Genomic DNA, 12,770 nt, shown 5'->3' with positions numbered 1-12,770 from the left:
AAATACATTTCTTGGGATTCACTGCGGTTTTATTTTTTTCCATATTCAGAGCGGACACAGCGGGAGATTCCATGCTTTCGGACATTCCAGCACAGAGGTAGTTAATCTTCCGCAAGTATTTCCCACCAACGCAGCTACTTCAGGAAATAACAGTGTACTCACGAATGCCATCACCCAAATCCCCTGTGGATTTTTGTTCTTACAGCCCTGTGTCTGCACTGTGTATTACATCTTCTGATTTTGTGGTGCACACAACTTCCTCTTACCTCTGCAAGGGTTCGCTCGTAGTCTCGGGAGGGTATCCGCCACTTTGTCCGTTTCCCATCATTTTTGTGTGGCCTTTTTTCACACTCTCAAAGCTACTTGTCCGATCCCAAGCTTGCTGCATGGCAAAACAAACTCCCTAGCACCACCTGCAGCCTCTACACCCTCAGCCTCCCTGAACACCCCCCTCCGCCCCGACCCCACCCCACCCCAATCCCCCTCAAAAATAACTACCACAGTCCAAAGACAGCAAATCCTGATGAGTCAACTTTCTCTGGCTGCTCTGTTTTTCTCGTCCCCTCACTGGAAGGACAGATGACAGAAAGACCAGCAGGCAGGAGGAGACCGGCTGCCGAGTACTTCGGCAGGGTCTCTTCCACTCAGCTACTCCTGATCGACAGCAGCAAAGGCAGCAAAGCCCCCTTTCGCCTCGTCCCTCCAACTCTCTTTCCCTACAGACTCTCGTATATAGGCTTCCCTTCACTTCCCGTGTCGAGAGATGGGGAGATCAGAGTAGAGCCTCTTCAAAAGGAAACAGGAGGTTCACTTCGGGAAGTTTAGGAGGGAGTAACAGAAGAGGTGGGCTCAGGGAACGGCAGAAGGGGGGTGAGCTGAAAGGGACCAAATGGGAGTCCCTGCCCAGGACGACTCCGCGCGGCACAACAACAGGGACGAGAAAGTGCCTCCAGCCACTACTGATTATCACCTCTGCAGTCACACACAAGCACACAGCCGCAGACGCACGCACCCTCGCGCGGTCCGGCCAATGAAAGGATGCACTCACTGGGCTTCTGGGAATGCCATCAGTCACTCAGTAGGTGTCGGGATCAATTTAGCTGCTGAATCATTGGAGGAGTCCGGTCTCCAGCCCTGGGACACAGTGTCAGATTATTCACATTTTGTAATGGTCCGACAGTCTGAGATTTCACACGTATGAGCCAAAAGGTAGGGCTGGCCCTGTAATAAATCACCACGAGGGAAGAACAGTACTGAGTGAGAGCAAATCAGCAGTTTTTGGTATACCACACCTCGGAGGGAAGACACAGGGTCGAACCTCGGTTGGATTTCTGGTTGGACGGGAGATTAACATTTGGCAGAGGGATTCATATTATGACTGGGAGCCTGGACTGTTTGCAAAGAATGAGTGTGAATTGAATTTTCTCTTTAGGATGGTAAAAGAAATCACGTCTGTTTCCAGAAACGCCATGTAGAAACAAATTCGTCTTAAAAAAAATATTCCACTAATTATGCCGTATTTTAAAAGGTTACTGAATTAATTAAGCGGATACATAAATGCAAGGGATAGACAGATTATTTACATCCCATTGTTCACAAAACAGCAAAGAAAAGCTCAACCTAGAAAAGTGATGTAAAATCAGTAAGTAGATTTGACAAAATGCTGTTTCAAGCGGCCTTAGTTCACATAACTCATTCATTCTTAAGGAGCTCAGACATCTTGGACTTTACGAGTCTAGTTCATAAACGCAGTGGGAAGGCCAGGGAAAAAAAGAGAGACTGAATTCTGACCTGACAGCTAAGTTCCGTTAAACATTTGGCTGTTAGGCTGTGAATATAGTCTGTGAGCAACAAGTCCTCCAACCCACACATTGGTATCGGTTGTTTGTTTCTTCCCTTAAACACGAACCACAGGAATATTTTCTAAATTAGCACCCTGGCTTAAGCTTGAGCACAAAAACAACTTGGTTTGGGTTTAATAATGACTCGTGATCGCATCGAACCATCCGCCCCACATGCCTCCTCCGAACAAGGAAAAACAAATCTTCCATAGACGTCGTCTGGACCGTGTCACTCCCCTTCAGGACACGAGATTGTCGCGATTTATACGACCGCCAGACGTCGCTTCATTATAAAATGGAACCACGGCTCTTAATAACTTTCTCTCCAGTCTCCATTTTGTGCACACAAACTGTCCAGCTGTCAAAATTCAACCAAAAAAAGCAGCTAAAAGAACAATTCACTGAGCATTTTGTCTGAACACGCAGTCACTGTCTTTCCCAAATTGAATTGAGATGCATATTTCAGGGTCGCTCTCGTCTCGTTGTTGATAAGTTCAGCTAAGCTGCAAGATACCGAGACAGCACACAGACCTCAATTATAAATCACGGCTAAATAGGATCCTTTTCCTCAATCAAGCGAGAGAGCAGGCGTTCTCTCCATCTTCACATTGTCTGCTTCAATGATGAATGGCACATTAAACAAAAATCTGACACTCCTTGCTGACAAGCACCAGGAAACCATTGCGTGTGCGTATATATTCATGTGACAGCTCTCCATAACAATCCCCCCCCCATCGTATTTTTGGCTCTGGGAGAAAGCAGATACCACTGTAGCATGAAGTGGTTTCTATAATGGTGCGTGCCCGGATGACTCAGTGTTAAGCAAAGCAGCAGTTACAGAGGTGATCTGCATTTAAACTGTTTGTCCAGCGAAGCTCTGGCAATCTTTTAAAACCATCAAACACGACCACACAGGTTAGTGTCGTACATTTTCTGAGAGGATGATCCTTCTATTATATTTATTTCAAACGGGTTCTTTTAAGCACATTTTTTATTTCAAATGATTTCCAGAGAATATAGATAGCAGATTACAGTTGTATTTTCCTTTATCCGACATGTGACCACATTCAATGGGATGTTGTGGGAGGACTTAATGGACGAGACTTTATTTCAAAATACTGAAAAAAGTGGACTCCGTCCTCTTGGAAATATAAGCGACTTCACCGAGGGGCCGCAGCAATTTAGGGAATGAAAACCATTTTACTGCTGCTAATCCAACCACATAAAATGATCACAGCGACACCCATGAAAAAGAAGCTCACGGCCGTGCAGCCGAGCGAGTCTGTGTGTGTCCGTCTGTGTGCTGTCTTGTTCAAATCACCACGGGCGTTGTAGCGAATCTTAACATCTGTAAAATCCTCTCACTTCTCTAAAAGTGCGCCGTCAAACATCCTCCCCCAGAGCTAACATTAGCATTGTCGTGCTAACTGAGAACACGGTGAGAAGTGATCTTTCATTTTCAACGGTGACCAGCTGTGGTTGGAAAGCCGAGTGACGAAAGGTCCGTTTTGATGATTAAGAGTGGCAGCAAGAGGCCAGTGACAAAGTGTGCAGGTTCAATTCACAACTTCTCAACCCTCAGAGGAGCAAAGCTTCATCTACAAATCTGTTTGTGTTTTTTTTTTTTTTTTTTTTTAATGATCACTGAATGGAAAAGGTATTTGCAGTCGTTTCTTTCACTTAATGTTGAAATTCTTACTAAAAGAATAAAAGTGTCAGCGTTGTACTTTCGTTGTATTGTGGTTTTAATGTTAAAACTATGAACTCTGTGTGTAATCTTTTGAAGAAATCTAATTTCAAAAGATCTTATGTCGGTCCAACCTCTGTCACCGGTGATACATACTAATAATAGGAATGTACCCTCTAGTTACACCGGCAGGTTTCATATGACGGGACAAGTTATCTGGAAATGTACGATTAAATTTAACTGCATGATATCTTGAAAATATCTGTGTGACAGATCCACTGTTAAAGGTCCAATGTTATATAAATTCAGATTTTGGTTTATTTTTTGATTATAAATCAGGTTTAGGGTATAAATACTGTGACAGAGTCAAAACGCTCAGTCCACAAAGATGGACACAGTATTTAGCAACTTTGCTGTTTGAATGAGCCGTTTGGACTTCCTGTAAGTTTGTGATGTCACAAACACACGATAGTATGCGTCCTCCCTCAGCACGGCCCAATGTCCAAACCTTTATATGGAAGAAAACACAGAGCTGTCATTCTGTTGGGCGAGCCAGCAAGCTACAAGAAACCCTGTGGTTGGCCTGGGGGCGTGTCACTCAGAAAAGAGCCAATCAAAAGAGAAGGTCATTGACATCAATGTGCCTTAAAGACACGGACACCCAACAGCCTGTTTTTCATAGAGCTCCAGAGGGAAGCTCAAGAAATGTAAAACTATGAGACGTTTTTTGGTACTTAAACCACCAAAAGTTTGTTATTATGGATTTTAAGAATGCAAATAAAGTACCGGAGAAGTGTCAAATATGGGAACTTTAATATATATATTCAACAAATAATCTTGACAGACTTCTGAAAGGCTATAAAGATATTTATATTTATGTGCGTGTGTGTGGATTTTAAGGCAGTACAGTATATCTTTCCATGCACGCAGTCATTATTAGGAAGCAATGAGTGGCTCGAGTTTTATAGGGATAAAGGGAGCAAGCAGATGGCGCGTCCTCTGTGCTAAGCTCGTTGGATGAAACATATAATGGCACATATCAGTATCACTGTTATGTTTTGTGGCAATAATTCAGTGAAACAAAGACAACCAATAACAAGCCGTACCGTTTCCAAATTGTCAAAGAAATACTGTGCTAAGTAAGATCAGCCGATCAGTTTTCAGAAAATTCTCCCGGTGCAGCTGAGAATGCCTCGCTGCAGCTGAACGTTCCCAAGAAGACGGGGGAATGCTTGTTTTGCAGAGGATTTAAGATGACATGCGTGAAGCCATTAAGTGGACTTAGTCTGTTTATTAAAACCATTCTAATATTCTACCTCTGGCCTCATTATAGCGAGACCTCTGCGCTGAGAACTGAGTTACAGAATGTGACATGTAAACGCTCAAAAATTCATCCGCTAACACACTAATGACACGTCCATACACACACGCGCACACTGAAGGTCACGTGGTTATGGCCGTTGCATGAGAAGAAGGTATCTATTTCAGCAGGCCTCTTTGGTTGTGTGCCCGCCAGTTGGCAAAACGCAATGACAAACGCAAACATACAGGGAATTAGTAGTAATTAGGTTTTAGGATGAAGCCGTTCAAGATAGCTTTTCTGAATTCATTTTTATGTGGGATCGCGCATACATTTTAACAAATTAAAGATTTTTCCCACTCCTTCCCCCCCATTTACACGTAAAAGTGAAGCTCGCCATTAATCCTACGCCAAGAACATTTATAGGTTTCTTGCAATGTCATTAAAAGGCATTCAAATATCATCGGAGGGTTTTTCAGTACTGAATCTGCTCGACTCACAGAGCTATCCAGTCCACACACACACACACACACACACACACACACACACACACACACACACACACACACACACACACACACACACACGAAGACGCAGCAACAAACCCACATTCAAACACATTCACAGTTTAGACACCGGTGCCCTTGGGGCTAGAAGTTATGACCAGTCATCAGCATGTGGCCGAGGACCCGGAGAACATATGACCTCATAAAACGGGCTTAAAAAAGGAATGAGGCTGCAGCAATCACTGACAACAGCAGCCTGTAAATTCCATTGTTCACAACGGGACGGCAGTTGCATTATTTTATTGTTGAACTAAAATTACACAGTGACACACACACACACACACACACACACAGGCCACGCCATAGCAAGCGGAGTGGCAATACCGCGCAATCGCGTCACTGGTATTACGGAGCACAAAAAGTCCTGCTTTGAACAGCCAAAAGGAGACGCAAGTTTATAAGCACTTAAAAAGTTTTATGGACCAGAACGACACTGACACCAGCAGTGGAACCTGCAGCAGATCCTGCGTAAACGCATGGAGTCACAAACCTCAGAGGCTTTAAACAGCTGCGATTTGAAGAAAGTTAGTTAACACGTTCGCATTTCATGGACTGGAACAGCCTCTAACTTCAGCTAGTAACTATGTGGGAAGTCTAGTACAAAATAAACACAACAGCTTCTTGTGATTAAGGCGGTAGTCTGACGTTTGCAGGTAAATGCAAATGAAAGTGTGAACGTCCCGCTTACCTTGAAGCTGCTGCAATAACTCTTCGGGGGGGCAGAAGTCAGTAAAGAAAGCTTCGTCAGTTAAAGTTCCTGAGGGATGAAAAGAAAGTCAGAACATTATTCTGAAGCAAAAACAGCATTATTTGACAGATATATCTGCAATAACGCTGTTTTGGGAAGTATTTCAATACATACAGGAATATACAACCATTCCTCACCAACTCAGATTGAAACACATTGAAGTGGACAAAACTGCAGCAGCATAAATACAGGACAATCTGCAAGTTATTGATTGATTCTAAAATCTATAGGTAAGGGGAAGTAAAATTTAAAAAAAAGTTTTAAAAAAGTGTGGAACCGTGAAAATTGCTCAAAGAAAATTTCCTTAAGACTTTATATGAACCATATCTGAGTAATAATCTGCTAAATTTATACACCTAATGAATCCTTAGATTTCCAGTACATCAAATTCTTTAAAGTTGCTGTTTTGAAAGACCTGGTGTTGGGTAGAACAAGGAGTCCCGTTACATTCAGGACACAGTCTCTGTTCGTCTTTGATCGTATTGTCGATGCTGCGATGACGACGACTCCTTAAAGTAGAAAATAACAGAAATGAACAAATTCATCTTCAAAATTACCACTTTTAAGTTACATTTCTTGTCAAAGAATCGTCCACTGATCTATTTAAGTTAGATGAGAAAAAAAAAGTTGTACAAATCACAGTCAGTTATTAAAACGACCCCGATCAATCACAATTTATACCTCAGTCCAGGAGCTCGGGTCAGGCTGGTGACCTTTGGTTCCACACAGTCTGAGCCAGGGACTCCTGCAGGACTCCAGCGGCTCAACAGCAGGCCAGCAGGGGTTAATGTCTGTCTGGCCGTCAGGCAAATTGGTGTCAGCTAAATAAACGTTACTCAGGAAAAAATTATATTATTTTTTTCAGGTCAAAGTCAACTTAGTCCTTAATAATCACAGTTATATTCATGTACATTCGGTCCTTTACTATTTATCACTTTACATGCTGCCACTGGGGAACATCGCGAGAGAGCACAATGGTTGTTTTCATAGTTATGCAGATGACACACAACTGTACGTTGCCGCTGAACCAAATGATGATGCAGCTAAGCGCTCCGATACCGAATGTCTTTTAGCAGTACATAAATGGATGAGCGGTAATTTCCTCAAATTAAACCGAGGATAAATCAGAAATCCTCCTCGTCGGCCCCGAAAACAAACAGATAAGTCGTAGATAATGATTTGGGGCAACTAACTCCGCGGGTACGATCAGAGGTAACAAGTCTTGGTTTAATCTTAGACTCAGATCTACGTTTCAAAGCCCACAATTAACAGGGTGACCAAAACTTGTTTTTTTTTTTCCACCCGAGAAACATCGCTGAGGTGCGGCCGTTTATAAATCAGACAGATGCCGAAAAGTTGATCGATGCCTTCATTTCTAGCCGACTGCGATGCACTTTTTACCGGCCTGCCGAAGAGAACAACAGAGAGACTTCAGCTCATCCAAAACTCTGCAGCTCGAGTATTAACCAGAACCAAGAGGAGAGAGCACATCAGTCCAGTTCCGGCTGCCTGTAAGACACAGGATTGACTTTAAGGTCCTCCTCCTCATACGAAGCTCTTAATGGTCTCGGACCGAGTTACATCTCTTAACTCTCTGGTGAACTATGAGCCTTCAAGAACACGGAGATCTTCTGCTGCTGGTTTATTGGAGGTTCCCGGCAACAGCCGAAAGAAAGTTGGGGATTCAGCTTTTGTAAGTGTGAATTTGGTTTTGTTGCTTTAGTTTTGGGATCCTGTCATGTCCGCCGCACCTTGGGGACACTCTATTAGGCACATTGCTGATGTTATCATTAGAAACATCTGTGCTTCTCCTGCTACTACACGTCGAAACGCTGTGAATCAGGCCTGTGGGAAGAAAACACACAACGGAGCCAAGTGGTTGATGATGTGGTCTGATTACCTCCCAAACTGAGGAACTAGCCTCAGTTCAAGGTCTGTAATATCAACATGATTTATGAATTCGAGTCCACCTGCTCAACACGCACAATAGTTTTAACTCTATCAGACAGAAAACATGTGCTGTGTGTTACCAAGATGTAACTTAACAGAGGACATTTTCTTCCCATGGAGCATAACACGCTTACACAACTCATCTCTCACCACAACGTTTAGGGCCTGAGCTCTGGTTTTGGATCGGTTACATGTTTAACATAGAGCAGAATCACTTTTCTGCGATGGGGGGGGGGGGGGGGGGGGGGGTAATAGTAGAACAAACAGACAGATGACATAGTGACTGATCAGCTGACGTTGAAACAGACGTATGACATTGGAGCAGCCGAGAGGAGTGCCCAGTCAGCCCGTCAGGCCTGCGTGGCAGATGGACCACCATGAAGTGCAAGGACATAGCCAGTCTTTTCACAGGCCGCGGCCGCCGCCACCGCCACCGCCTCCTCCTCCTCCTCCTGCGCTGCAGTTAATAAGCACCTGTTAGACAACAAATTAACTTGTTGACTGTAAAAAAAAAAAATAAAAAAAAAATGGACAGCTTTATGCCTCTTTTTATGATAAGGGGTTTGATTATGGGAGCTGGTATTATCTGTTCATTAATGTACTCCACATTCTGATACCGGAGGGCAGCGGGGCGTTGAAAAGATATGGTGTTTATTGTATGACGATAAAGTGAAGAGAGGATGCCAGGAGGGAAAGCAAGCACGGCGGTGGTGGATTAGATAGTAGAGATGTTGTAAGGAAGAGAAGACATTATCATTAAAAAAAAAAAAAAAAAAAAAACGACACCTCACGAACAAGTCGACATTCACAGATTTCAGGAGATTCAAAGTCGATGAATGAAAAAATGTAAAATGTTAACTTGTGAGGTTATAAAGCTAGTAGTTTATCAATGTAGTTATAGTCAATTTGGCTGAGTAGCTATCTCACAAGTCAAACGTGTTCAAAATGTGTCCTTTAAAAAGGTCACACATTGTGTAAGTTCAGATTTGTTTTTATTATTATTATTACAAAACAGGTCTGTGCATTTTGAAGACTGGGAAAGTATAAAAAAACAACAACAACTCAGTCTACATATACATGCAGACAGCCTATACTCGGCAACAGTGCTGTTTAATCTTCGGCAAGTTTGTGATGTCACAACTTCATGCTCAAGTCATATGTTCATCCTCAAACATTGTATGTCAAACAAAAATGCGAGAAATTAAAAAGAGAACATGTACAACTATCTATAGATTGGTTTTTTTTTGTACGTAAAAAAAACAAAAATATCTTATGAAGATCAATACCGCAAATTAAATACTGGCAACAAAAAAAAAAAGAAAAGAAATTACGGCACCTTTTGTTTCTAATTGACCTTCAACAGACTGACTTTACATCAGACCTCCTGGTGTGTCACGACGAGCACTCACAGCTGCACATAATAAATGCTTCAAGTTCAGGGTCGTGATATTATGCATGCTGGCTCGCTGTCACACTGTACTTTACTGGCACACTTGAATAAAGCAGAGCCGACGTCAATGTGCCTCCGACTGTCATAAAGTTGACTCCAAACATTAAACTCGAACCTGAATATTTTTAACATTTGCCGACACTGTAGCTGCATTTTCTAGGACTGGTTGACAAAGCGGGTAGGCAGTGATGTGAAGCATATTCTTAGGGGGGTTAATTGAGACGTTTTTCAATATTTTAATATTATAAGTGATAACTTTAGTGTATTTACTCACATGCAGGTTGGAAAACCCCCCAAAATAACAGTGCGAAAGGACAACTGAAGTCATACAACACTTAAGATACTGTAAGCCGCCTACATATCTTATGTCACTCCTGCTTTTATGCAATGTTTTTTTTATTTATAAAAACGATTTATTCACTCCTTAATTACAACACGAAAATCTGATTTGAATTTGTCGTGGTTTCTCATCTCGCGTTGATATTCTGGCAACACTTGGAAGTTCACCATGTAGCCACGAGGTTGTATCCACCCACAAGACCTCTGTCACCTACTCTCTCTTGTTTTTTTTCACTTTGTTTCTTTAAAATCATATGTAAATGTGTGTTATTTTTTTGTTGTTGTTGCATTGTGGTTCTTTGATATGGTCATGTCTTCCATAAAACACTTTAAACTGCCTTGGTGCTGAATGGAGGATGTAAAAAAAATAAACCTGCTGTGCCTCTCAGTCCTTCCCATCTCTCTCCTATCTCATATATATATATATATATATATATATATATATATATATATATGAGTAGATAAAGGGGAATAAGTAATAATAAACACTTTGCATTACTGCATTTAAGGCAATCGAAGCACTTATCCAAAACTGCTAAAAGAATGGAAAGATGCCCTATAAATATGTAGATAGGTTGTTGTTTTTTTCCACATCACTGGAGGTTTTAAAAAAACGAAATAAACGTTCCTAAAATACCAGACTAATGTGCGTGGTAGAGAAAGTAGCTGAGGAATAACGGCGAACGAGCGAGATGGAGTAGGATGAGGGGTTGTTGTTTTTCTATTTCACTTTCGAAGTGCGATTTTCTTTCTTTCTTTTTTTTGTGCTGTGGATGGAGGTGGAGGAGAGCAGTTCAGAAATGTGGTGTGAAGCACTGATTCCTGAAGTGCAGGAAGTGTAAAGTAAAAATGATTTACTCGTTAGGTTTTCCAGCAAAAACAGAACCCCCCCCCACACACACACACACACTCCCCATATTTCTTTGTCAGGTCTCGACCAACAGCAGAACTGGTGTCTGTGTACTTTCAAAAGGTTACCCCCCCCCCCCCCACACACACACACACACACACACACACACACACACAAACAAAAAAAAACTATGACGTAAGGTACCATGCGAGTCCTGGCGGGCGCTGCAGACGGAGATGTTCTGGAGGTCTGCGGTGAGATCTACGAGCTCCATCTCGACCTTTCAGACACGCTGCCAGCGCGAGGCGAGGTTACCCCAGAATGAAAGCCACTCATGTGACATGTGGGATCTCCCCTGGCACGCTGTAATTCAACAGGATCGTTAATATCAAAAACAAAATATAACACAGGTGTAAGGGCCGCGCAATGCGTGCCAGATTACCGACTTTGTTGCCACAGTTGCTGACCGTATGTCTGCTGAATCTGAAGCTGCCGAGGATGAAGTTTCCTTCCCCGTTATGAAGGGTGACATAAAGGCGTAGACATTATATAAAATAATACAGGAAAAAAAAAAAAAATATGACGGCACACATGAGGACATACTGACATGAATTACTACCATCTATGAATTTACACAAAAATGCATCCAAAGTTGTTTTTCAAAGTCATAAATCTTTCCCTAAACGGTTTATGTTAATAAAAACTAATTCAAAACATATTTCTCACACATTCATTTCATTATTTGTACAAGTTTCGCTTCAAAGATGCTGGTCAACATAAGGCAGCTAAATGTAAACTCGTGTTATATTTACCTTAAAGTTCCACTTTCCTTGTAACAGACCTTTCCTCTAGATCTGCAGCCTGGACCATATGAGGATGTCGGTATCGGTGGAGCAGCACCACCTAGTGGTCTTATTATGTAGCATGCAACGTGGACGTGTCCGTGCATTTTTTTTTTTAAATCTTTTATTATTTTTGTAAGTTTTCTAATAATTACCAAAAAAAAAAAAAAGGAACACAATTATTTGAAAAGCAGATTTGAAAGTAGATACAACATATGAGGAGTTTAATCCCAAACAATGTCTCCAATAGTATAAACAAAAGAGGAAAACATCCTGGCTTTCTAGAAAAGAGCAACGTGACATACTGCTGCACCCAAACGGATCTGGTTAAATTGGTTTTTTTTTCCAATATCGGGTGATTTTATCGGGTGTTTGGGAGTTCAACTTTCATATATTGGAATGACCTAAAGACAAGAAATTACACAGTACAGGAACAACAATATAAAAAAAAAAAAAAAAAAAAAAGGAAACACAACCTGTGAACATTTTACGCCATGTGGCTTCTGTGACATACATAGTTATTTTGCATTGTTTGAGGAGTACAAAGAGTATACGTTACAGAAACCGCAGAGTAAAACCCAACTCCGGTGAAGTTATTTTTCAAAGAAGACAACAAAAACAAAAACATCCACGAGATCCCCCCCCCCCCCCCCCCCCCCTCCCTTCTCCCCTCTCCCCTCTCCCCTCCAGGTTTCAGTTCAACAATCTTCATCTACGTCATATCAAAACTGTCTCAACTGTACACGGGAAAGATTTGTTTTCTGTGAAAGGTCCTGGAGGTTTGCCTTTCTGGCACTTTCAGTATCAGAAGACAGAAACACAGCTTGAATATATTGTTCCAAAAAAAACAAAAAACAAAAAAATTCAGCACCGTAACACAAACTCGAAGTGCCGTCTTCAAGACCTTTACAGTTAAGCCAGGAGTTTTTCAGTGTAAAAGTAACGACACTTCTCCGAGTTGCCAGATCCAATGTGGCCGATGCGCCGCGGAGCGGAACAGGAACAGGAACACGTATTCGCAGATTTGAAACAAATTTGTATTTTTTTATTAAGCCTTCAACGAAGAAAAAAGGAAATATCAATGTCAAAGTCAATTTTGGACTTTTCTGAGTGTTATTTAAACAACACAGCCTCGACTTCAAAGATGTTCTGAGAAGCTTTAACTTGCTGCATTTTTTATTTTTATCCCCCCCCCCC

General features: G+C 41.9%; 1 protein-coding gene across 1 annotated transcript in view; it reads right to left on the bottom strand.

Moving 5' to 3' along the window:
• Positions 1–408, bottom strand: part of rbm20 (RNA binding motif protein 20) — a 55,241-nt gene extending 54,833 nt beyond the window's left edge. Inside the window, exon 1 of the mRNA XM_069168193.1 lies at positions 267–408. Within this exon, the coding sequence (XP_069024294.1) occupies positions 267–388 (122 nt within the window). The 5' untranslated portion in view covers positions 389–408. The remainder of the gene's footprint in view (positions 1–266) is intronic.
• Positions 409–12,770: the final 12,362 nt, after the last annotated feature.

The sequence above is a fragment of the Embiotoca jacksoni genome, unplaced genomic scaffold (assembly GCF_022577435.1).
Source record: "Embiotoca jacksoni isolate LCO1_2020_lvr unplaced genomic scaffold, fEmbJac1.0.p SCAF_4, whole genome shotgun sequence".
Lineage (NCBI taxonomy): Eukaryota > Metazoa > Chordata > Actinopteri > Embiotocidae > Embiotoca > Embiotoca jacksoni.
This window is presented reverse-complemented; position numbering and strand designations above follow the sequence as displayed.